The sequence below is a fragment of the Calidris pugnax genome, unplaced genomic scaffold, assembly GCF_001431845.1.
Source record: "Calidris pugnax isolate Ruff unplaced genomic scaffold, ASM143184v1 scaffold46, whole genome shotgun sequence".
Taxonomy (NCBI): domain Eukaryota; kingdom Metazoa; phylum Chordata; class Aves; order Charadriiformes; family Scolopacidae; genus Calidris; species Calidris pugnax.
The window spans coordinates 511,593-537,292 of NW_015090769.1; the positions used below are offsets into that span (position 1 = coordinate 511,593).

The 25,700-nt window shown below is 51.8% G+C and overlaps 1 protein-coding gene across 3 annotated transcripts in view; it reads left to right on the forward strand.

Moving 5' to 3' along the window:
- HOMER3 (homer scaffolding protein 3) overlaps window positions 1-24,132 on the forward strand; it is a 39,190-nt gene extending 15,058 nt beyond the window's left edge. Inside the window, exons 1-10 of one of the 3 annotated variants that reach the window (XM_014938648.1) lie at window positions 7-287; window positions 10,479-10,644; window positions 12,592-12,748; window positions 13,675-13,806; window positions 14,164-14,271; window positions 17,970-18,091; window positions 19,025-19,181; window positions 20,935-21,045; window positions 21,935-22,015; window positions 23,061-24,132. In XM_014938648.1, coding sequence (XP_014794134.1) covers window positions 10,631-10,644; window positions 12,592-12,748; window positions 13,675-13,806; window positions 14,164-14,271; window positions 17,970-18,091; window positions 19,025-19,181; window positions 20,935-21,045; window positions 21,935-22,015; window positions 23,061-23,249 — 1,071 coding nt within the window. In that variant the 5' untranslated portion in view covers window positions 7-287; window positions 10,479-10,630 and the 3' untranslated portion in view covers window positions 23,250-24,132. Of the gene's footprint in view, window positions 1-6; window positions 288-10,478; window positions 10,645-12,591; window positions 12,749-13,674; window positions 13,807-14,163; window positions 14,272-17,969; window positions 18,092-19,024; window positions 19,182-20,934; window positions 21,046-21,934; window positions 22,016-23,060 lie in introns of those variants that run through there. The other 2 variants (XM_014938657.1, XM_014938668.1) reach the window with 2 other exon arrangements.
- The last annotated feature ends 1,568 nt before the right edge of the window (window positions 24,133-25,700 follow it).

The following is a 25,700-nucleotide window of genomic DNA, read 5'->3' on the forward strand; positions in this document are numbered from 1 at the left end:
GCCCCGCAAACCCCACGGGGGAAGGTTTGGGGGGGGATGTAGGGGGGTGTCCGGGCAGCCCCTACCCTGCCCCGCAACCTCAGGGATTTACTGAGCGGTTTAGTGAGCCACCAGCTAAAACTAGCGAGGTTTCAAAGTGAAATTCCGGAGGAAATTTAAAGAGCATCCGGATCCGGAGAAAGACAGAAAGAAAGAGGAAGGGAGAAATAAATCAAAACGTGGAGAAGAATCCCAGGCGGCTGAAGAAAGGACGGGAGAGAAAGAAGCTGACGCCCGGCAGAGATGGGGTGAGCCTGGCAGTTTATTATTCTTGAATTGCTTTTATTATTCATGGCCGTTGAGCTATTTTTAAGGTAATGGCAAAAGAAATGAAGGTTTGAAATTGCTTTTTTTTTTTTTCTTTCCACGTTGCAAGCTTTAAAGTTCAGACTTGCCTTTTGTTTTATGGGTTAGAAAGTAGATAATTGCAAATCTCTGCAACTTCTTTAAATAAACTCGTATGTAAGGGAAGCCTCTAGTGAGCTATATGGTGTATGAAATCCAAACTGGGAGGCTGGGTGGGAGGACTGGAGCCGGGTCGTGTTCACAAACTTTTCCAGAAGTTAGAAATTGGGGATTTTGTTTGGCTGTTGTGACTTTGGCATTCGGCAAAATGGATCCTGTTTGCATTTCTAAATGGATAAATAGCTGATTGAAAATCCCCGATGACTTACTTTATGATCCCCCTCAGACTTTCCAAGAGTGAAATAACGCTGCATGGATGTGGCGGTGGATTTTGGCATGGAAATAGGAGCTTAGTCTGGTATTTAATTTATGCCCTAGTTCTAAGTCTCAATCGTGTAACTTTAAAGGACCTGATGTGTTTTTGTGAGTTTCTTGGGCAATAAACTCCTGGTGGCTGTTTGAAAGCACGGTGGATCTGTAGGAAGCCTGTCTGATCCACTCCCCAAACGTGTGGGTGACAATGCAAGAGAAATAAATAACATTCTTAGGGGCTTGTTTTCCTTCTGCTAATGTTCCTCTTGGACCATCCAGATAAAATGATTGAACGGGCAAAGGCAAGAGGCAGAAGAGGTGAAGCATCCAGTGACAGCAGAGTGAGTCTGGCGTAGATCCTTTGAAGTTGGCAGAGTATTTGCTGATCCAGGTTAAATCAGAAAGTGTCCCTATTTTCCTCTTAACGTTTCTGTGCTCCACAAAATTACTGTAAAACTTCTAGAGCTGTCAGGAAGGGTTTAAGAAGCAGATAGCCTGGGACTATGTGTCTATGCCCAGCTTTTTATTTTCCAGGATTAGAGGATGGATCCTTCTTGGACCTTCCACAGTCCCACCAGCAGCTCTGTGGTTTCTTCAGAGGGTCTCCAGCTCCCATGGAGAATGTTGAGGTGGAGTCACCATCTCAGTCTGCTTGGATTTCACTGTATAATTATAGGGGTGTAGTAGCAAAACTATTACTAAGCCAGGGATGACGTTTCCACCCAAAATCCCTTATTTCCACTTAACTCCAAGATAAAGTGTCTTTTTACTCGCAAGTTGATCACATGGGGATATTGAGTAGCTTTCAGCAGCGTGTAGGTTACTCTGGATACCGCAGACGTTAAAAGCACATCACCTCTTACATCACATTCTGGCAGTTGATTTTAGTTAACTTCTTTTGAAAGCAGGGATTCTGCTCTCCTTCCTCCGTATTACGTTTCTTTGTAACATCACGTTCTGCTTTTTCCTGGGTAAATTCTCCCTGGGCTCTGTTGGTATTAATGCCCTGGCGCTTCCTCGCTGAAGAGGCCAGTTGTAAATAACACTTGATCCTGAGGAAAGTGAATTTAGTTTGGTCTGAGCTGAGTCTTTGGTGGGCACCTCCTCCCATTTCTCTGCATCTCCCGATAGCGCTGGCAAATAAAAATACAGGTAAATGCAAATTTACCAGCTTCTTATGTGAGCAGTATAGAGTTTACCTGCTTGTCACATATATCAAGCAAATTAATTCGCCCGCTCTTATCTCTGCTGTCATCCCACTGACCTCTGCTAAAGAGCCAATTTGAACTGGCCTTGCCGGAGGGGCTGCTGGTTGTGTTTTTGGAGCTCTGGCAGGTCCAAAATAGCAGCAGATCTTAGGGACTGGTTCTGGTGAAGCTGAGCAGATGCCCGTGCCTGGAAGGACCAGGGCTCCTGTAGCTTGTGATGAAGATGCAGAACGTGTTGGAGGCAGGGAACGTTTTGAAATGTGCCTGTATCTCCGCTTCTCTGGTTCTAATTATTACTGGACATGTTCTCTGGAATGTATAAAGAATTACTTGGCTGCAGTCTGGCTCTGCTGGGTTTTTTAACTTTAATTGCTGTACAGACTTCCCACGAGGGTTTGTGCGTCTCAAAAGAAAAGAGCTGCTGGAGCTCAGTAGCAGAAGTAACAGTTGTCCCGGGAAGGTGAATGCACAGATTGTGTTGTAGACACCCAGTAGCACAGTGTTCAGCAGCCAAGGCGCTCTGTAGATGGAGACTGGTTTCCAAAAGGAAAAAAAAAATAATCTCTCTCAGCTGTGTTGTGTCTTTAAATGCCCTTGATCCCCTTTCTCTGTGCCTGACCTTGCGTGCCTGTCGCTGTTCCCCACGCTGATCCAACAGGAGCAGATATTCAGCCAGGATTCCTTTGCTGCCCTTTATCTGCAGGCAGGCCGTGAGGCAGCTGCTTTTCATTCCTGTGCTAAGCCCAGCTGGGAAATCCATTGGGAGTTGGGGGAGGCAGAAGGGAAAGCAGCCCCCAGCCAGCTCCCCATCGCTGGAGCTGTGCTGCTCCTCCATCCCTTTGTGGCTGTGGGGTGGAAGGGTGGCTTCCTTCAGTCCCACCTGGACTCTTGCAGCATCTCTGCGTTTTCCCCAAGGTGACATTGTGCAGCACGGGATGAAAGCGAAGCAGCAGCTCGGAGGGCTTGGAAAAACTGCCTGGTGGTTAGAACAAAGGGCTGGGAATCCATCCTCCCAAACTTTGTTCCTAAAGCAGTTTTGCAGTTGGGTGTCCCGGGGGGCTTGTGCCCCAGTCCTGGGTAGGAGATACCAAAGCTCCCTGCACCCATTTAAAGTGAAGCAGAAGAGTCCGGAGGCTCTGGAGGGGGTTACACCCAGTCCCTGGCTCAGAGAGGAAGGGTTTGGGGAGAAATGCAAAAGGAAAGAGATGGGGTTTGACTCATTAACCCACACTTCTTCCCCAAACAGCACTGACACACAGTCAGCAGCAATTCAAGCTGCGGAGGGAAGATAAAAGGAAACAAAGACAGACAGCAGTGGAGGAGGAGGAGGAGGAGATGGGTTCTCATGCGCTCTCTGTGCTCCAGTTCTGCCTTTTGAAATACCGGGCTCTGGCTGAAACGCATTTCCCCAACCCCCCTCCCTGGAATTATCCCGGATGGTGGTGTTTTGGGGGGTTTCTCACACCCAAGCCCTCGGGCTGGTGACCCCAGAGCCGGGAGAGCCCTGACGCGGCCCGGCTGACTCAGCGTGGCCGTGGGCCAGCAGCCAGAGCTGGGGCACACATCCCTCGTGCTCACACGCTCTCACGTAGCCCTCGCTGCCCTGCAAACACCCAGCCAGGAAACCAGACCTGGGGGAGAGAAAGGACTTTTGGGAAGATTGCAATGGGAATCGGGAAATCCGTCCCTTTCCCAGCGAGAACTGGGAAATCCTTCCCTCCTGCTGTGGCTGGCAACAGGTCTTTTAGCAGAAGAGGACCTCTTTTTTGGGGAGGGGGCTTGCTCATTGTGGCTGCACAGTGCAAAAAGCCCTTCCTAGGTCTCTGGACTCCGAAGGTGTCCCGCTGCTGTTGGCAGGGACGTCTCACCCCCAAAGCCCTTCCCTGCCCTTGTGCCTGAGAACTGCTGTGCCCGTGGTCTGCAGGACCCGTTCTGCTGATCTGGCACTTTGTGACTTCTTGCGATGCATTTTTGGTTTGGTTTGTAGATGAAGGGGGGGGATGGGGGAACGCAGGCTGCCCAGATGCAGAGCGAGGTATTTAAAGTGATTACCCTTCTCCGCGTCCAAGTGCGGAGAGGCTCCTCTCTCTGACAAGTAAATGAATGTCCCTGCAAAGAGAAGCTGCAGTGAGCGAGAGGAGGTGCAGGCTGGAGAACAGCACATGGACTTCTAGAGATGCCCTTGGCCAAACCCCATCCAGGAGCACCAAGGCAGCTGCTGGTAATGAGGACCGAGCTCAGCCTCCCCAGGACATTCCAGCTGTTTCCTTAAGTGGCTGAAAGACTTTATTCTAAACCTCAGCCCTATTCACTTATTTGTATCCCTGGAGTGCTTTGAACTCAGGCTCACCCACCAAAATGTCTCTTAAAACTCTCTGCTGTGTCTTGAATCCTGCTCTTTTGTCACACGCCTCACTTTGGAACTGGAATCAGGACGGAAGTACTAGTATAAATTTGGGGAATGGTGACTAAAAGCTTCCCTCTTCGCAGCAAACACAAGGTTTCTTCACTCTGGTCATGCAGCAAAGGGTGGGGGCAGGTGAGGAGGATGCGATAAGTAATTCAGTTAACTAAATGGGCATGTCGCAGGCAGGCAGGATTGTGAGGTGAGAATTACTGCGAAGGAAAGAAAAAAATAAAGAGGATCTCAGTGGGAAAAATCTTCCAGATTGCACAGAAAACCGGAGAAGAAGGAGGACAAAGCAGAAGTCAAATGCAGCTGTGCAGTCAGAAAGAGACCCCTCCCCGCAGCCGGCGTAGAAGCTGTCGAGCAAAAGGCATCGCTGGGTGCAATAAAAGATCTAAAGCAAACAATCAAACCCTGATTTCTTCCTCTGCCAGACCTCTTCGAAAGGCAGAGAAGGGAGGAGGGCTGCGTTTTAGCAGTTGCCCTTTGATTTGGGAACCTGCTGAAGAAGAGAGAGAGAGAGAGAGCCTGTAATTGTCCAAAAGGATTTTTCCCAAAGGGGTGCTATTTGTGTTGGAAATACCCCGAGAAAGTAAAAGCAATGAAATGGAGTTTCTCTGAGGAGCTGGTGCGGTGTAAGGACCCCAACGGGCAGCTCGAGTTGGGGTGGGGAAAAGAGAGGAGAGAGGGAGCGTGTAGTGAGATGCTGGAGCTGCCATCAATATTGAAATTCAGACACAGAGAGAAACGTTTGGCTGAAGAGCTCTCCCCAAGGTTGGCTGTGCCTTCCTTTAACCTGGGCTGTTCCTTCAAGCAGGAGATGTTTCTTTGGAGGGTTGTTCCTCCTGGCTGGAGGATGCGTGGGGAACGTGCCCCGTTCCCAGCTCGGTGACCCCAACCAAAAATGTCTTTATCTTTTTACTTCTGTTCCGCTATTAGACTCGTCTGCAGGTTTGAGGGTATTTTTCTGGTGAGGATTAGAGAGAGGGCTTTGTGAAATCCCTCTTATTACAGACATACCCAGGAGAGGGATTAAAGGTGACTTGCTCAAAGCCTATCTCCTGGTGCTGGCTCCTAAACTGGAGATGCTCTGGTCCCTCTGTGGAGAGCCCTCTCCGGGAGGCAGCTCGTTTTTCCTTTCTGTTGCGTTCTCTCTGCAGCAGCAGTGGGTTATTTTGGAGGATCCCACTTGGGAAGAAGCCCACATGCCTGTGGAAAGGAGGGTAGAGCCCACCTCCAGGCAGGACACTCCAGGACAGTCCATGCATCCAGTGACATCCCTGTTCTGATTACACTGGGCAACGCTGGTTTTGATCTTCCCCAGACTTTGGCACCTTTTATGCCCACTCTTCCCCCTGCTAGGTGAAATGTGGCACTGGTGCAAGGGACCGAATTGATGCCATCTGTACCCCCTTGGCACAGGGCAGGGCTTCTCCTCCAGGGTCTTGGCAGTGCGTCCCCGTGTCCTAACCCGGCGAGGTCCTTCTGGCCTGCTCAGTCCATTGCTGCTCTGCTGAGACCGTAAGTTAAGAGGACAAGTAACGATTTGCTCTCCTGGCAATGGTGAAATAAGCAGCTATTCATTAAGAAATCAATTTGGATGCTGTAGAGAGGGCAATAATACAAGAACCAAGGTGGAGATGAGACCAGCAGGCAGTTTGACGTGGAACTTTAATGACGGCTGAGTCAGAGGCTCCAGTCAGTGAGCAAATCGGAAACGATTGATCCGTACCCTATATTTGTGTGTCCTCCCCAAACGCCCCATGACCTTCTTCCAACTTCTCTGGAAGGGGAAGCCACAAAAGGAGGCGTTTGGGTCTCTACTCGGGCAGCGTCCTGGAGCCAGGGGTTTTGCTGATGTGAAGAACCCATCAGGAAACAGCTAGATCCGTTAGACCACCTCTTTGTGTTTAATTTTTAGCTCTATGGCTTTGCCTGGCAGCTGGCAGCCTGCTGCTGGAGCGTTAGGGAACATTCATGGGGGACAGGTCATTTTTAAGCCATCAGCAGGACGTGGGATATTGAATTTTGCCCTTCCCCCCTGGGCTGGGAACAAGCGCTGGCAGCGATGAGACCTGGATCCTTTCCAGTTGCCATCAGGCACTTGCTGAACACGTCTGTGTCTCAGCCAGATCTTTGTCCTTTCAGTCATTTGCTTTGGTTTTTTTTTTTTTTTTCTTAATTATCTGCGAAGGACAGCCCTGGGGGGATGTAAGTGGTTTTATTTACACGTGCCCTTTTCACTGCTCTCTCTGTATTGTTGTGGGGACTCCCAGCTGGGAGCAGGAAAAGAAGTGTCAGCATTTAGGGACCTGTGGTGTATCCAGCATATACACTTGAAACACAGAGAAAAAGTGGGCTGTAGCTGGAGAGCGAACACGCCGATTTGAATCCTGGGCACTTTCAGGACTATTTTTAACTGCTTTGTAGTGTTTTTGGAAACAGGAGGTCAGCAGCTTGGCCAGAAGCGTGCAGAATGCAGACGGGTGCTCCTCAGATGTGACTCTGCTGATCATAGAATTGTCTGGGTTGGAAGGGACCTTTAAGATCATTGAGTCCAACCATCAACCTAACTCTGATAAAACCATCGCTAAACCATGTCTCTAAGCTCTATGTCAACCTGGCTTTTAAATTCCTCCAGGGATGGGGCCTCAACCACTGCCCTGGGCAGCCCATTCCAAGGCTTGATAACTCTTTCACAGTGTAAAAATTGTTCCTAATCTCCAATCTGAACCTCCCCTGGGGCAACTTGAGGCCATTTCCTCTTGTCCCATGGCCTGTTCCTTGGGAGAAGAGACCGACCCCCCCTGGCTACACCCTCCTTTCAGGGAGTTGGAGAGAGCAAGAAGGTCTCCCCTCAGCCTCCTCTTCTCCAGGCTGAACCCCCCCAGCTCCCTCAGCCTCTCCTCGTTAGACTTCTTCTCCAGACCCCTCACCAGCTCTGTTGCTCTTCCCTGGACCTGCTCCAGCCCCTCAACGTCTTTTTTTGTGGTGAGGGACCCAAAACTGCAGTTTGATGCATCTCAGCTCTGGCTTTCAGCATCTGTCCTTCTCCTGCTCTGAACTCCCCTCCTCACATACGCTGCTGCCCCCCAGCCCTGCCTCTGCCCCCACCTTGCTAATCCCCTCGGCTGCACCAAACCTGTCCCTGGCTCTTTGCTGCTGAAGGACTTGCAGAAAGGGTGCAGAGAGCCCTTTTCCATTTAATAACCCATTTGTGACTTCTTAGAGATGTGCCCCTGGGTTTGCAGACTTTCTTGCTTTTCTTCTCTCCTGGTTTGCATTGCTGCTGACTCTTTCTGTCTGGTTTTTGTTGTTGTTGTGCTCCACCACGTAGGCTCTAGGAGAGCTTTTATTTTCTAGCATTTGCTTTAACCTTGTCAGACGAGTAAGCGAGCGCTGAAAGGCAGGTTTCCAGGCCAGCCAGTATCCTTCACAATGAAATTCTTGTACTAGCTGGGTACAACTTGTATCATTTGATGGATTTAAAACAAACCAAACCAAAAAAAAGACTTTTTTTTCCCTGCAGAAGCGCCGCAAAAGGAGTGTGAACGTCTCTGTGCAGTTCCCAAAGGGAGCACAAAGTTCTCCTGAGTGTTACCTGCTGAGCTTAAACAACTGCTAAGGAGTGTGAACGTCTCTGTGCGGTTCCCAAAGGGAGCACAAAGTTCTCCTGAGTGTTACCTGCTGAGCTTAAACAACTGCTTCCTAGAAAGCCCTGTCCCCGTGCCAGGCTGGCACCGTGCTCAGGTGGTTGTGAGAGGGCAATATCATGCCGACCTCACAAAGCAATCCCTGGGTGCTGTTATTAGGGACGTGCACGTTGGCAGCAAAGGCTCCTGTTTGCAGTGAGAAAGGGAGAAATGTGAACGATAATTTAGCAGATTCTGCATCTTCATAGAATCATACAATGGTTTGGGTTGGAAGGGACCTTAAACACCATCCAGTCCCACCCCCTGCCCTGGGCAGGGACACCTCCCACCAGCCCAGGTTGCTCCAAGCCCCCTCCAACCTGCCCTTGAACCCCTCCAGGGATGGGGCAGCCACAGCCACACATCAGGCTCTCACCACCCTCACAGAAAAGAAGATCTTCCCCACATCTCAGCTCAATCTCCCCGTTTGGAGTAGAAAACCATTCCCAGTTCTCATCCTATGGCTCCCCTCCCTTCTGCTTCGCTGGGAGGGAGGTGGGTACAAGGGGTTCCCCCCTTGGCACCCGGCCGGCAGGTGAAGTTGCTGGTGATCCCAGCTCAGTACCAGTTTGCCATGTGTTGGAAGCAGAGCACATCTGGTGTAACTGGCAGTGGGCCTGGCTTGGAGCATCTGTGAGGCTTCCGTGCTGGTAACTGGAAGGGATAGACCTCTGGCAGCCAGCGTGAAGTCTTGTTGCTCCAGGGAAGAACAGACATTATGAGGAGTGTTGAGACGGTGGGGATTATGTAAAGGCACAGAAAATAGAACACCCTTCCCCATCAACGGTGCCTATTTCAGTGTGTCTGACACCAGGAAAAGAGCTTTTCTTTCCCAGGGGCTGAGCATCGGGTGAGAGAGCAGCCAAACCAGCCTGGTGTGAGTGGAGAGAGCATAAACCCTGTGAAGATGGACTTTTCTCCTCTCTCACAGGTCTTCCAGTGGAATTTTCTTCCACTCCTGGTTGTCAGAAGGAAAGCAGTGCTGGTTTTTGTGGTTAGGGACAAGTGTTACAGGACAGTTGACATCTGGGTGGCCTCCTCTTGGAGTGATCCGTGGGAAGGCAGTGGGATTTTCCAGGTATTTGCTCCTTATCTGACCTGCTTGGAGGCAGTGCTGGCAGAGAGGCTGTGAAATCGATGCTCTTTACCCCTTTTGCAGGCGTCCTTCGTCATGCAAATTCACTTTCTTACCCTTTTTCTCCCTTTTTGAGGTGTGCGGTCTCAGTTGATACGGGGGAGAGCAGGGTGGGGACCGGGTGCTAATTTACATGGGAGAGACTAATTTACAAAGCAAATAATTAGCACGGCTGTCTTGAGTGTGATGGGGAGACAACGCAGGGTGACCATGGGGGTTCTTCACTGGGGGGTCTGGGATGGTGCCCTGGTCCAGGATGGTGCCTGGCTCCATGGAGTGGGCATGGTGGGTGCTGCAGCCCCGTCCCTGCGGGCAGAGGAGGGGTATCTCAACACCTCAACACAGAAAGGACATGGACCAGCTGGAACAGGTGCAGCGGAGGGCCACAAAGATGATCAGAGGGATGGAGCACCTCTCCTATGAAGACAGGCTGAGGGAGCTGGGATTGTTCAGCCTGGAGAAGAGAAGGCTCCGGGGAGACCTTATAGCGGCCTTTCAGTATCTGAAGGGTGCCTACAGAAGAGCTGGGGAGGGACTCTTTGCCAGGAAGGGTAATGATAGGACAAGGGGAAACAGTTTTAAATTGGAAGAAAAAAGATTCAGATTAGATATCAGAAAGAAATTTTTTACTATGAGGGTGGTGAGACACTGGAACAGGTTGCCCAGGGAAGTTGTGGATGCCCCATCCCTGGAGGGGTTCAAGGCCAGGCTGGATGTGGCCTTGAGCAACCTGCTCTAGTGGGAGGTGTCCCTGCCCAGGGCAGGGGGTTGGAACTGGATGATCTTTGAGGTCCCTTCCAACCCAAACCATTCTATGATTCTATGATTCTATTCTATGATCTCGGGGAAGGTTGGAGATCTCCGTGGCAGGGAGCTGGGTCCAAAACCTTCTGTGGTCAGCGGGATGGTGTCCCTTGACCTCAGTGATGAACGACGAGCACAGGAATAGCCGCCGTGCGTGTGAGGGGTGAGCTCTGAGGAGGGTTTTCCGTCATGCAGCCGGCGTCACGTGCGTGTGACACGAAACACGAGAGCCTTCCAGGCTGCTCCGTGGCCCTCTCCCAACAGCCGGCGCCTGCTGCCAAAGGGATTTACTCCGGTTACACCAGCTCTCCCAATTATCTCCCCTGACAGGGAAGAAAACTTGTTCAGTGATGAGAAATCATTACAAATTACAAGCTTTGTGAGTTTGGGACGACCGGAGCCCCTAAACGCTGCCCGGTTGAACATTTCTGTCTGTGCTCTGCGTGATAAATAACAGCTGACTTTTCCATCGCTAGGCAATGAATCGCTGTGGAGGCAAAACCAGAAAGGAGCCCCAGTCCAGAAAGGATTCCCAGTCCAGCTAGGAGCCCCAAGGAGCGAGCTGTGGGAGGAGAGACGCGTACTAACTCCACTGGCCTGTAGTCTGTCTTCCCCTCCTTGCTAACAAATGTCAACAACTAGGTAATGTCCTTCCTCTCTTCTTTCTGACACGAGCCCAGGACTTGGGGGTTGAGGTGCAGAAACAGCAGGTTTTCCCCTCCTCTGTAGATAACAGTGTCTCGAAGGATAAGCCACGATCCATGTAAAATTTAGTATCTGTCGGTGGAGACTGGAAAATGTGAATCTCATTCCAAAAAACAGACCGTGACTGAGTAAAACCAGGCAGAGAGGATGCGGAGAAGGAGCTGGTGTAGACCCTTGTGCAGTCACAAGAGATCGAAGTCGGGGCTGTAACCTGGGAACAGGGCTTGAAACTGGGAGTATTTTATTTCCTTGTGAAGTTTTGGTGATGGGTTGGGGAAGCGCCGCACACATTTGTCTTTGGATTGATGGGAAGGTCTGCTCGTTGCAGCTGTGAGGACTTGGAGTGGGGAGAAAACAGAAATGCCTGGATTTTGGGGGCTGGCACGTGGCAGGGCTGTGACTGCGCCTCGTTCACAGCTGTCCTGGGGCTGTGGGGTGTTTCCACTCACATCACATTTCACGAGGTTTGGGTAAGGAGTGTGGCAATGGCCACTGCCTTGGATTTGAACCAAAGACCCCAAGCCCTGATGCACCTGGACTGTCGTGTCATGGAAACATTCCTTCCTGCCTCCTGAAACGCTCGAGTTACATCCTGGAGCCTGAGATTCAACTCCTTATTTCAGCTCAGACACTGCGGGTTACGGAATCCGGGCAGCGTGTGGTTCGGTGCTTTTCTTGCAGCAGCTGCACATTGTGTGGTGAAGTGTTTCCTTTAATTCATTGTTAAGTGACTTGCTTTTAATCCTGGGATGTGACCTCTCGCCACAGGATGCGCTTCCCAAGCGTGAGTCAAGGGAGGAAGAGCTGTGCTGAGGGGAAGGCGCTTTTTGTGCTCACATCCCAAGCACATCCTCCATCCCAGCCCTTTCCCTAGAGCTCCAGCTCCGAGACATCCTATGAAATACAAACTAATACAGCAGCCAGAGAAATCATGTACCTGGTGAAGTCGCCATGGGCTGACCACTGAGGGGTGGTGAAAGGAAGCTTCAGGTCAGGCTAAAAATAATATAACCCCTGATCGTTAGCATAGCTCTGCCACACTGGCTGTGTTGTGTAGGGCCACCTGGTGTGTCCCAAACATGAGACTGTGGTGTCCTCTTTGTGCTTCTGCTTGCAAGCTGCATGCCTGTCCTTGGTTGAACGTTCATATAAGATCTCCTAACCTGAGGGCATAGTCTGTTATTGCTGGAATGACCAGGCTGTGGTCTTCAGAAATATCTGAACACTGCAGAGGAGGACAGAGAAGCTCTAAAGGATGGTAAAAAACCTCTACCTGTAGTTAAAACACCCTTAATAGCTTCAGTTATTGTGCCAAGGGTATTTTCACAGACCGGGGTCAGTAGTGTGCAGTGAAAGCTGCCGTCTTTGTGCTACCTGGATGGTGGGCAAAAGGAGGCATAAACAGCCGTGGGCTTTTATTTTGTGGGAGCATCATCCAGTGGTCCCCCAGCTTCTAAAACGGGTTTTAGAAGAGTGCCAAGGATGTGGAGAGCACAGAGGTCTTGGAAAAGCAGCTCACAGGAACAATGGAGAGCTTGGGTTGTGACTCCCTTGATAAGAAGGGGCAGTAGCTGATACCAGACAGCGGGGAGCTGCTGGTCCCTGCGCAGAGGCTCAGTGAGGGGCTGCTGGAGAGATGCTGCATCCCTGGGGGCTGCATCCCTCAGCACCTCCTGTCTCCATTCCCCGGGGAGGAGGTGAACAGCAGAAGTGCTGCTGGCGGTGCAGAATGCGCAATCCCCAGGGAGGAGGCGAATAGCAGAAGTGCTGCTGGCGGTGCAGAATGCGACACGAGCGCCAGGAAATCATTGCACTTTCCACCCTTCCCCGGTTGCTCAGCTTCCCCTCTGCCCTGACAGCCCCGTTCCTTCCTCTCTCTTGCAGGGAGCAGCCCATCTTCAGCACCAGGGCCCATGTTTTCCAGATTGACCCTGCCACCAAACGGAACTGGATCCCGGCCAGCAAGCACGCCTTGACCGTCTCCTACTTCTACGATGCCACACGCAACGTCTACCGGATCATCAGCGTGGGGGGCACCAAGGTAAAGGGGGGCACATTTTGCTGACAGCATCACGCAGATCCACGGTGGGTTGTTGTTTTTTTTTTCCTCCAGCCACAGTCTGTTTTGATGTCGATATTTCTTTATTTTGGTGTTGAGTTGGTCAGTTCTCAGCACGGGCTCACCCCAGCGTCTTCGCTGCAGGGAATGGAGGGTGAAACGCTGCCTCCCTGCTCAAGTGTGTTTGATGTTAGACACTACAATCTGTGCTGATGAAAAATGTGCCCTACGGCCCGTCCTTCCCCACCACACTCTCCTCTCCCCCCCTGCCCCACCGATCATGCAAAACACAAGCTTTTTCTGAGAGCCTTTACCCTGTGCTAAAACCAGCCCCTGTAGACAGAATGAAACGACAGACAGAGGCTGAGGGAGCCTCAGAGGTACAGTCGCTTCCACAAAACACCATTAACTCTCCCTAAACTGTTCTTGATAGGCATTTTCCTGACTTGGTCTTGAAGAGCTCCAATGGCAAAGATTAATCAGTCTTCCCAGGAAATTCGTTTTGCTGCTGCCCTACCCAGCAGAGAGTGCTTTGTAATAGCTAGTCCTGATTGCTGTTTAAACCTTTTTTTCTTTTCTTTCTTTTTCTTCTTACTTGCCATGAAAATGGAGAAAGTTGAAAGTTGTTAAGTCCCCAGGGACATGCTGTCTCTTACCTTCTTTTCCAACAACGGAGGAAGCTGATGATACTGAGGCTTTTTCTTTTTCAGTAGACAAAATGACTGAGATTTGTTGATGTCACGTAGCCAGACTAGAAAGACTTCTGGTCACCAGAACTGTTGTCTGGTGGAAAGCTCTGGCTTTTAATCTATCCCTAGTTCCTAGAGTACACATGGATTATAGTTATCAATCCCCCAGGGCAGCGGGTTGGAGTTTTCTCTGCCTCTCACTGTTCCCTCTCTCTGCAGGCAATTATCAACAGCACTATTACCCCCAACATGACCTTCACAAAGACCTCCCAGAAGTTTGGACAATGGGCAGACAGCAGAGCCAACACGGTGTACGGCCTGGGCTTCGCTTCCGAGCAACACCTCTCCCAGGTAACGCTGCAGGTGCTGGCAGAAACCTGGGTCAGCCTCTGCTAAAATCTACCACGAGATGCAAAGATGCTGGGAAGAGTTTTAAAGTAATATTTGCAGAGTGTTTTGGGCATCCTAAATTGAATTAGGACTTTGGGCTCTGTTTCTGTCACTGCTGTTTAGCTAACCCTGCAGCCCTCGGTGCCACAATCGTGGGCACTGGCAGGAAGGGGCCATTCCCTGAATTTTATTGTTAGTTGATGAGAAATTAAAAAGCACGTTGAACGAAGTTGCAAAGGGAAGAGTGACCCAGATGTCAATTCTAGTTTGTTCCGCATTTTGGGGTGGCACTGGAGTGACTTTTCCACTCCCCTCTAGTTTGCAGAGAAGTTCCAGGAAGTGAAAGAAGCCGCCCGTTTGGCGAGGGAGAAGTCCCAGGATAAAACAGAGCTGACCAATCCTGCCCTGAACATCACATCTCACCAGGTAACGCTCCCTCCAGAGCAATGACAGCGAGGGAAAACGGTCTCTGTGCTCATCTCCTCTAGTAACTTCTTGCTTTCACCCCTTTTCCCCCCTGAGAGCTTTCTCTTCTTGCCAGACACTGAGGTTGGAGCTCACAACATCACACTTTGATGACACCTGTGGCCCTGAGGTCACTCTACTGAAACACATGAAGTAGATGAACTAATTAGTGTTTAAGTGGAGCTCCTGGGAAGGTTCACACTCCTCCCTCTTTGCCAGTTAAACTATCAAAACCATTGGATGTCTTAGAAAGCCATGCTGGAGGAGTGGGGTTTTTTGTGGTGGTGGTTGGTTTGGTGGTTTTTGGTTTGTTTCTTTTTTTTCTTTAGAGCTGTTGGCTCCCCCTGGTCTCAGTGTGACAGTAACAGGCCAGCAGCAGGTAGGAGTGTGTGTCACTGGGTTGAAGATCATAGGAGGAAAGACACATGGCATTTCCAACCGTTTTTCTTCCTTTTGTGGTGCTGCAGGGGGTTCTTCTCCAAGTGTCTCTGATAGCTGATGGTGCTGTCCATGGAATGACAAAGTGATTTCTTAGAGCTGGCCCGCCTTCTTCTTTTTCTGTCATATTTCCAGTGTGGAAGAGAAGCTGTGCTGTGAGAGTAGAAATCACACACCCCCCTTGGGAACTCTCCCCTGCAGTAGAGCTGCATGTGTGACAGCCACTTATTCCATTTTCTTTCCCCCAGGACACCAAGCCAGAAAGTTTAAGCCCATCACAGATCATTCTCATGTGTGTTGCACTTGCAATCCTTCCCTTTCTCCCCCGTGTAGCTAAACCAACTCCAGCAGTGGTGGGATGGAGGGGAGAGGAGGAGCTGTGGAGAACTCTACCTGCTCTTCCCCATGGTGAAGCTGTTGAGTGCTTGACGGTGAAGTTGCCCTCCCAAATAGTTCCCTCCAGAGGTGACTCTGCATTTCCCAGAGCTCCTGGCAGCAGGAGAGGAGCTGGAGGATGGAGGACAGTGCGTTCTCTGGGTTGGGTACAGATGGAGTGGCAGCAGAGGAGGAGGAGGGAGTGTGAACAGTACCTTGGCCTGCAGGGAAAAGAGGGGGAGGTGGAGGCGGTGGCTCTGCAGAGACTGGAAATGTCTCAGGGGGTGCAAAAAATGGGGAAAATATGCCTAGCTTTTGGTTCCTCCTGACTCTTAAGCCCCATCCGATGGGTGGCAAGTGAAGAAGGGAGTAGAGTAGAGCATTAGTAGCAAAACCAAAGTTTTAGGTAAAAGAGGGAGGATGGAGCCAGAGTTTTTTCAGTGGTTCCCAGTGACAGGACGAGGGGCAACGGGCACAAGCTGGAACAGGGGAAGTTCCACTCAAATCTGAGGAAGAACTTCTTTGGGGTGAGGGTGGCAGAGCCCTGGAAGAGGCTGCCCAGGGAGGGTGTGGAGTCCTCTTCTCTGGAGATCTTCAAGCCCCACCTGGATGCTCCTGAGTGATGTGCTATAGGCAGTCTTTCCCTGGCTGGGGAGTTGGACTAGATGATCTCTAGAAGGTCCTTTCCAACTCCAACAATTCTGTGATTCCTTGACTGGTCAGTGATAATTGCCCAGGACAGAGATTGGTGTCTGGCTGCAGCCGTGAGAGTTCCCTTGGCCAGAGTTGAAGACTGGGAGTGGAGATCCTCCCTCTTCTCCTGTTCACACCAGGCAGAACTCATCAGGTGCCACAACAGGACACGTTCCTCTCCCCTCTGCTGCGATGGTGACTTGCAGCAGAAGGGATGAGAGGCTCAGAAGGTGAGGGTTAAACACAGGGCAGGGAAATGGCTTAAGGCTCTGCTCCTCCTTCTTACCTGACTCAGCAGCACTAAAACTGCCACGATGGGAGCCCACACCCACTCTTCCCATTCAGACTCTTGGTGGGAGAGCTCAGACATGAGCCCACACGGCCCCTGCCTGCAGCCATCAGGCACCCAGTGCTCTGACACGTGTGGTGTCCCCTGCCACGAGGGCACACAGATCTGGTTTCTCTCTTTTCCTCAGCCTGGTACATCCATCAGCCCATCAGCCCTTGTCCCGCTGCTGATTCGCAGTCTCTGCATTAGCAGAGCTTCAAACACGAGTTTTATCCTTGAATAATTGATTGTGTTTCTGTTTGCAAGTGAGCAGAGAGAGCAGATCTGTCTCCTGAAATTAAATCAGGGCTCCCTCATTTTCTGCATCTGCACTACTTTACTTAAGCTTCAGATTTCCAGAGCTGGGGAAATCCCAGGATAACAGCTCTCTCCTGTCCTCTAGTACCTCTTAGGCCAATTCCCACCCCATTTAGCATCCCCATCACAGAGTGTGTTGCTGTGGATAATGTCAGCAACAAAACAGTGTGGAGCATCTTCGGCTGTTACCGGTTTCAGGACCTCACCACACCAGAATATGAAATTTCTGCCCCTTTCCCTGCCTCAGTTTCCCCACCTTGTGTTAAAGGTGAGGCAGGGCTGTGTTTCGCAGGTCTCAGTCACTCTCTGGAAGGCTTCCTGGAGCTGCTGTTCCATACATCTTGCTGCCCTGTCTGGCTCTATTTATAGATGTCAGCCAACTCCAAAAGCAGGTGGCTCTTCTTGCCACGGGCATTTGAGGGCTACCTACGAACTCCAGCGGGCTCACCAGCCACCTGGTCTCACAGCCCCCAGCTTAGGATCCCAGAGAGTCTTTTTATAGCTCGGTTTGCCCTGTCAGTGCCAAGCTTCTTCCCTGCTGTGAGAGGAGACGGTGCAGATGGGGTCTTCTGGAGGCTGCAAAGTCTGCTTTGGCTTCTTCATATTCCTCTCTGCTCTGCTGTCAGCTCCCTCCAGCCTGGGAGGATGAGGTGTTTCTCTGCTAGCTCTGATGTACACAGAAATATGGAGCCATAGAGAGAAGCATAATTCAGTGCAGGGACTGTCACCATCTTCTCCTGCACCTTTGGAAAGTGGGTGCCACAGTCACCTGAGCAATAGCAGAAATTCCCTCCTTTGAGCCTGAGAAACACTGTCCCAATGGCACCTGGTGTCCTAATTCAAGGTATAGAGGCTGGGCTTCTGACTGAACCCAGGTTCTGGCAGCTCTGTGCTTAGAGTTTATTAATTCTTTCCAATGCTCTGAGAACCAGCAGGAAAATCCTATTAAGAATTTGGCAAAAACCCTGAAAGGGGCAGATTGAGCGGCGGGAGCGTTGTGCAGCGCCGTGGGATCTGGGTTACGGGCTCTCACGTCGCTGGCATTTCTCTGGGGGGAAGCTGAGGGCCAGAGAATTCCCTGCCTCGAGCCAGGAGGGAGGAATAGCTGGTGCTTACAAGCTGCGAGCCCACCTGCTCGGGGTGTCTGTGCCCTGGGATCGCTGCCCCAGCGTGGCACGGGGACAGGGAAAGGGAGGACGTGACAGCAGGGCAGCTGCTGGCAGAGCAAGGCGCTGGCCTCCCTGTCCAAGAGAGGTGTCTACAGAGCTCCCAAAGCCATCGCTGTGCCATAACGGGTGCTGCTGAGCCATCTGGGAGGATCTTTGCCACCCCTTGTCATGTAGACAAGCACTGCCCAAGAGTTAGGACTAAAAACCAGTGTCTCACGGGAGCGCAGGGACTCAGAACTCCTCTGAACTCGGGCTGTGGATGGGTTTGCAGAGACCTTGTTGGCCATACGTGGCCTGTCTTCACTGCTGTGTTATAACCACCTCTTCCTCACCTCCAGGTACTTCCCAGCCCCATCATCAGCTCCAATGGGCCAGGAGAAGATAAACTATTCCGGAGCCAAAGCGCCGATGTGGAGATAACAACGGAGAAGGAGCGGCTGAAGAAGATGCTTTCGGAAGGGTGAGGCTGCCACAAGTGCTCTCTGCTCCCAGCTCCTAAACTCCTAGAATTCTGGCAGGATTTGGTGCATGTCCCTGTCATCCCAAGTGCTTTTGAGCCAAGGCTATTTCTTTTTAGGTAGCTGAGTAATGCCCCATGTTCACCGCTGCTCAAACCCTCCACGTTACCAATTTCCCCTCTTCCCAATGGAAAATTATTCCAGCCCGGAGGTGAAATCTGCAGTTGAGGCAGTGTGGGAAGGAGCCTGCTCTGTGTCTGCAGCCCGGATGAGCTGATGCCACTTATCTACAGATCAGTAGTTTGTGATACCAGAAGATGTTCACACTTTTCCAGCTGGCCCAGGGGCTGTGTTTGTGTTAATTCCCCTGATGATTCCAGCAAAGTCCCTGCTGTTTCCGGTCTTTGTCTGTTCAAAAGACTCTGGGGCTGGATTCTGCCCTGGGGCTCCCTGTCGAGCTCCCAGCTGAACACTTAGAATATTTTTAAATCAAAAGCAAGTGTCCTTTGCTACCTTTCTCCCGGGTCTGGGGTGGTAGGGTTTTATTCAAAGCAAACTCGGATCTAACAAAGATTTTTAAAAATGGATCCTCAGTCCCACATTGCAAAGCTCCTTTATAGTAGCTGTATCTCCCCCACCCTCCCCCACCCCATTAATCTTCCAGTGTGGCTTCTGCGGTTTCAAGCAAGCACACATGGCCTCAAAGTCAAATATTATGCAGGGATAAAGGAGAGAGATGCAGATTCATGGCTGGAAGAAGAGGCATTTCAATTTGAGAAGAGATATGAAAGCCAAACAGAAAACTGTGGAGGAGCAGGGAGCTGCTCAGCACTTCCAAGAGCATTATTTCAGTACATGTCAGCGCTGGGGGAAGAAACCTTCACGCTGAGACCCTCGTATGCTCTTGCAAATGCTTCCCCTGTTGTCCCTCACAGTTCGGTGAGCGAGGTCCAGTGGGAAGCCGAGTTCTTCAGCCTCCAGGACAACAACAACAAGCTGGTGGCTGCTCTCCACGAAGCCAACGCCAACGTGGACCAGTGGAAGAAGCAGCTGACTGCTTACCAGGAGGAGACGGAGTCGCTGCGGCAGCGGGTGAGCAGGGGAGGGCCATCACGGAGGGGGTCAGAGGAAGCCCCATCCCAGAGCCAGATGGTGCCCTTGACCCCGTTCTCCCCATCGGTTTCCACCATCAGCAGGAGATGGGATGGAAATCCAGGATGCTGCGTGAGCCTGGCAGGGAAAACATGTCAAGGAATAAGGCCACGTAACAAGGGAGTGCTTGCAAGATCTCCTGTCTTCTGCAGAGGGAGTTGGGGGTGTGCTGAGTCCCCGTGGATAAAGGGAGGAAACCAGAGCACAAAGTCAAAGAACACCAGCTTCCCTTCAGGTTTTCTGGGGGTAATTTCCAGCTGCCAACAATACAGAGTGTGGCCTGTGGCCCCCTCCTCCTCCCTGAGCTAGGCATCAGGGCAATCTGCCTGCTGACAGGAAGGATGAGGATCGCTCTATCTGCTATAATTAGCTCCAATCCAAGCTGCAACATGATGAAACCCGGGCGGCGCAGTACAAACAAGCCCTTGTTCGGTTGGAATAATAGGATCTTTTGACCCACGTAGTGTCAGAGAAGCCACAGATCAACTGTGTGCATCTGGGCAAGGGAGTGACAGTCACACGGTTGGGTCTGTTGGGAGGGAAGAGTTGGGGAAGATTTGGGGAAAGGGTTTTAGGGCAGCTGGGGTTTGGCTGGGAGAGGACTCTGGAGCCCTGGAGAAGGCGGCAGAAAGCCATTTCGCTTCGAGATAGCTCATTTGAAAGACAGCAGGGATTTATAGCAATTAACAGCTGTTTCCACTTGATGGCTGTTGTGTGGCCAGGCTGTGCAGCAAACAGCCATCCCCCAGGACTCGCCGTGCCCGTTGCTAATTCTCTGGGCTAGAGTCAGACAGGAAAAGAGCTGCACAGAACAAATTTTCTCTTCTGCAGCAGGAGCCTGCCTTAGGAATAGCAGAGATCTTGGTTGGCGGGGGGTGTTTAAGTGTGGGTTTTGGGGCTGAGGGGATCGGGCTGCTCTTCCCCTTTGGTGACTCTTTGGTGGCTGTTCTCACAGCCAGGAGGTGGAAGCAAGGATTTCATGAGCGTTGGTTGAAGGGCAACCCCTGGGGCCTTCTCAGAATCACAGGAGAAGCTAACTCAGCGAAACATCTAGATTACTGTCCCTAAATTGGAACATTTTGGCACCAGAGCTGGTTGATTCTGCCTGAGGCCAAATCCAGCCAGTGGGAAGGTGTCACTTGGGGTCTGAGCCCTGTCTACGTGGGGTTTCTCATCACTTGTAGAGCTCAGGGGAGAGCTTGGGCCCCTGCTGCAGACCTTCTGATGAGCCTTTTAAAAATGAATCCTCTTCATGAATAATCGAAGCCACTGGGCTGCATTTTTCAGGAAGGGGGAGCACGCTTGGGCAAACCCTTCCTCCCAGCTCTGCTGTGGTTGGGCTGCGGTGACTCCCTGGCTGATCTCTGCCCAGGGAGCTGGATCATGCCACTACTTTGGGTTGTAGGCTCATGTGCTTGATGTCAGCAGGTTGAGCTTCAATGGAAGTGCAGGAGGAAGCAGAGACAGAGTCTTTGGACCGGGTTTCACTGCAGCGTGTTTCTGTGTGTGATCCAGGCAGAGCAGGAGGAGGGAATTTTTTTTCCTCGCAGCCCCAGGGTGGGAGCTGCTCTCCTGGTGTAAGCCTGCTTGGGTTTGCAAGGAAGCCAAAACAAGACAGGGAATGGCTGTGGGTGATAAGGCCTCAGGACATTCCTCTCTCTGAGCTCACCTCCCTGTGCTTGCCTCTGTGTAGGTAGCAGAACTGGAGTCACAGGGGGCTCATGATTCCTCCAGCGAGAACAACAAGGAAGAGCTGAACCAAACCCTGGAGGAGCTGGAACTGCTGATCAAGGCTAAAGATGAGGTGATGCCCCACAAAGCAGAGCAAAGCCTGAAGCTGGGTGGCCTGTCGGTCACCACCACCCTCTCTGGCATTGCAGCCTGTACAAGATCAGACTGGTGCTGTTGCACGTGCTGCCTGTGCAAGGCAGGAGCCTCCCCTAAACCAGTGCAGCCCCCTCGGTGCTTTCCCTCCCCAGAGAAACAAATCTGAGCGAGGGTGAAGTTCTGGGAGTTTCCTGAGCAAATAGCCTTGAGTGGAGAATCTCAGCCCTGGTGCAAATGGCAGGGCTGTGTCTTATCCCTTCCCCTCTCTCCCAGCTGCAGCTGCAGTTCCCCTCTAGTGTAGGAATTGCTTCTCGCTTTCGCTGCATTTAAATAAATGATTTAAAGCAGAGTTTTAATTACAGAGGCTGCGAAGGAGGGGAGGTGTGGAGAGACTCTGCGATTTGCACATCTGCAGGCTCTCTGCTGGCTGGGCTTTGGCAGGGTGGGGGGATGGAGCACCGAGGGGGGGAGCCACAAAGGAGGGTTTGGGGAAGGAAGGTGTTTTTGGGTTCCTGATCCTTAATGAGAAGAGATCTGTCCCCGGGAAAACACTGGGGCAAAGGTGTGCAGAGGCTTTCAGCCTAGCAAATACCCTGGCCCCAAGAGCCTGGAATCTTGAGCAAGGATGCAGCAGGGTGCATCCAAACCTTGCTGGGGATCTTGATGAGGTTCTAACAGCTTAGAGGGAGGCAGCAGATACAGCAGAAGTAGAAGATTGGAAAGGGAGGTAGGAAAATTTTAGAGCTGAGTGTGGTTTTGTGATCCTTGCAGTGAGGGACGGGGCCTTGGTTGGGTACATGGCAGGAGCTGGCCCCACCAGGATTGGGGTGGATCTGATGTCATGCTCTCCCTCCTTGTTTTTTTAGGAGATTCAGATGCTGAAGAGCCAGAAGTGTGGCCGATGGGAAACAGAGGGCGAGCGTGAGGAGACGCTGCAGAAGCTGCAGGTGAGGATGGCAGATCTGGGGCACTTCTGCGCTCGGAGTAGAGGGATCCATCATCATTTCTCCTTTGAGTCAGAGTGAATGCTGCAGAGCTGCCGTGCCTGTCTCTGCCTCTGGATGATGGGAACAGGTCCTTGTCTACGTCTCTGCCGCCTTCCACCCTCCCTGTATCTTGGAGATGTGACAATCTCCAAGCACAATCAGCAGGCAGTGGCAAACCCAGCCTTCACGTGCTCTCCTCCAGCGCTTGCAGCAGCCCCTGCTGTGGGGCTGGAGCAGGACCCGTGGTGTCCTGTGACTCTCCATCTCTCGGAGGTCCCACTTGGCTTGCTGGGTGGCTGGGGAGCAGAGCTGGGACTCCGTCTGGCTGGCAGGAGGGATGCAAGCTGCTCTGCACCTCCGGGCAAGGAGGCAGATGGAGGCACGATCTGTTGTGTGGTCTCTGGGGGCACTGCCTGCCTGTGTTTCCCTCTGAGCTGCTGAAGGATGTCCTGTGACTCTCCATCTCTTGGAGGTTCTGCTTGGCTTGCTGGGTGGCTGGGGAGCAGAGCTGGGACTCCGTCTGGCTGGCAGGAGGGATGCAAGCTGCTCTGCACCTCCGGGCAAGGAGGCAGATGGAGGCACGATCTGTTGTGTGGTCTCTGGGGGCACTGCCTGCCTGTGTTTCCCTCTGAGCTGCTGAAGGGGGTGGGGATCTGCCCAGGGTTCACCCCCGTGCACAGGTGCTGGCTTTCATGGCAGAATAAAATCTCCAAACATGAAATGTCATCAGACCTAGAGATGATGGGGTGGGGAGATCTGCATTTATAGCACCTTGGCAAACGCTGGGTGGATGCCTGGGTGTGGGGAACACGAGCTCACACGTGTTTGCTGGGTGCTGTGGCTCAAGATAGGGAGGTTCCTGGGTGAAAGAACTGATGGAGACCTGGGCTGGCCGGGTGTGGGGAGCCTGGTGTGGGGCTGGTTTGTGGAGATAAGGGTGGTGGGCCCCGAGCAGCATCTATCAGTGCTGGGGCAGCCACCTCACCCTGCTCGTGTCCTTTGGCAGGAGCTGGAGGCACGCAACGCCGAGCTGGAGCGGCGCCTTCACCTGGCCGAGCAGACGCTGGCAGAGACCTTGGCCGAGAGGGAGAAGATCCAAAATGAGGTCACCAAGGTGGCAGAGATAATGGATGTGAAGATATTTGAGCTCAGCGAGATCCGGCAGGGACTAGCCAAGCTGGTAGAGAGCAACTGAGCAGCAGCAGGCTGAGAGGAGACACCTCCAGAGGAGGGGAGCCCCAGCTGGGACTGGTCACTGACAGCAATTACAGTCACAGAACAGCCTCGAGGTCTGTTTGGGCAGGATATGCCAACGTACCAGCAGCTGCCTGCACGGCGTGGAGACCAGCCGCAGCCACTTACTGCCCGAGGAACACCCGGACAGGGGGCAGAGAGCACCTGAGCTCCTGAATCCTCTACAAGGGAGCACCTACAAGCCACAGCCAGACCTCTCTGGACCCTGCCATGGAGGTGGCATGGTCCAGAGATGGCAACTGTCCCCGTGCTGCCTTCCCAGCCTCCTGCTGCCACACTGTGTCTCCAACCTTTTTACAGTTTTCTAAGGGAAGGGGCTGAGCAGCCTTCGTGGTTTTTTTTCAGTAGTTTTTTAGGAAACCACTTGCCTTTTGCAAATAAGCTGCCTGTTTCCCCACCTAGGGAGGGAGGAGAAGTTCTAGCACACCGAGGACGACACTTGCTCCCTTTTCCTCTTCCCCAGCCCTAACTCCATGGTGTTTTTCTAACAGGATCCAGCAAAGCTGGTCACTGTCAGGAGCTTCCAGAGGTAGCAGAGTCCCCACTGCAGAGGAGGGTGCTTGCCTGCCCGTGTCTCCTTCCCACTGTTCAGTCGCATCCTCCAGAGGAAAAAGAACTGCAGGTTTTAAAGCCTTTATTAGTTTAACACAGTGGGATTTAATGACTTCTGAAAAGTTTAAGCTGAGAAGAGCAGAGGCTTGGTTGGGAAAGGGGCATTTGAGAAATGGGACATCCCCGAGGGGGTGGCCAACAAATTGCTAGATTGGCATCTCTCCTGGCCTCGAAGGGCTGCAGTTAATTGAAATTAAATGGAGCAAGTAGCAGTTGCTCTTGGTTTCTTTTTTTTCTTTTTTTCCTTTTTTTTTTTAATTGGGAAACAGTCCACAGAGATGTCCTGCTCCCTGTCAGCCGAGCAGAATTCCTTCTGAAGGGTACGGGTCCCAGCTTGCCACGCTTGGCCGGATTAAAGGGGAGCAGGAGGCACTGGGAGCGTGCTGGGACCGGTGCCCTGCGGGGGCTGTGGGCGAGTTTGTGAGTTATTGTAGATGTTGTCTAGTGATAGGAACCGAGCAAGGCCTGAGGGAGGCACCACAGAAACCTGGAAAGTTGTGTGTGTGTGTCCCCCCCAGGGTGCCCGCTGTGCCCCCGTAGTTACCTAGGAGCATGCTTAGCCTTGTGCCGAATGACGAAGCAGTGTCTGTGTAGAAGTAGTTAGTAACTTTACAGGAGTGTTGATGGATTTGGATTTCGTTGTTGGTATTTTGCCCTCTTTGCTGCTATAAATTAGGCAAAGACAGCTGTAATCCTGGGAGTGTTTCACGGGGCTGCAGAAACTCCAGTCTGCAGAAACATGGGTCTGCAGGAACCCTCTCTGAGCTCAGCGGAGCTGTGTGAGGGCAGTGGTGGCTCCTCGGGGTCTGCCTCTCCCTTCCCTCACCTGGTGACCACGAGAGGAACCTGCAGCTTCCAGGCACTGCCTGTGAGTCAGGGCAGGGTCAGGTCTGGCACCTTGGGAATCTGCGGGAGATCTGCTGGTGACTCCGTGCTGGATTGTGTCTGGGCAAAGCCCTTCCCTCTCCCAGGGCCGATGAGGAAACATTGGGATTTCCAGACCTGCATAACCAGGGAAGGGCTTTTCTGGTTTGGGGGTGGGGAGTTCTTTTTTGTTGTTTTTTTTTTTTCCCTTTTTGAAGTTCTTTTTTGTTGGATTTTTTTTTTTCCCTTTTTTTGTTTTGTTTGGTTTTTTTTGGTTTTTTTTGCATGAAGTGTTCTCACAACTGTACGGAGCTAGAGCTTCTGTAGTAATATTTGTTTCAGGGTATTTAAGAAGAGAAGGAAGTAACTGGGTGGCAAAAAATTTCTAGGGACTTGTTTACCACCCCGCACCAGTGTTCATATTTTATTCCTACAGGAGCAGCCTTCTTTTGAAATAGAGATCAGCTCCAAGAAAGGTGTGTTTGGTTTGCGTCTCCGTCGCTGTAACACGGGCAGGGAGGAGGGTGGGATTTGGGAGTATGGGAGAAAGTTGAGCAAAAGTTTCTCGTGTCTTCTACTACCACCTTCTCACATTTCTGAGTGGCTGCGGCCCACAAGGTTGGAGCTGGGTCTGGATCCTTAAATTTTGGCAGTGAATTTCGTAGCCCGGTGTCTTGGCCGGTGCCGGTGTTGTGTTGCTCACTGATGGGGGCTGACCAGAGCCACGCCTGGGTGAGTCATCTCTCCCCATGGAGGCCACGCTCACACCAGTTCCCAAGAACTGAGAGGGAGGACTCAATTCAAGCTGCTGCACATCCCAGCAGGACTCTCTCCGGGGTGGGGGAGAGGCAGATGCGAGCTGAGACAGCAGCTCAGACAGCTTCATGGAGCACCATCCTCTCCAGGACCTGGGCCA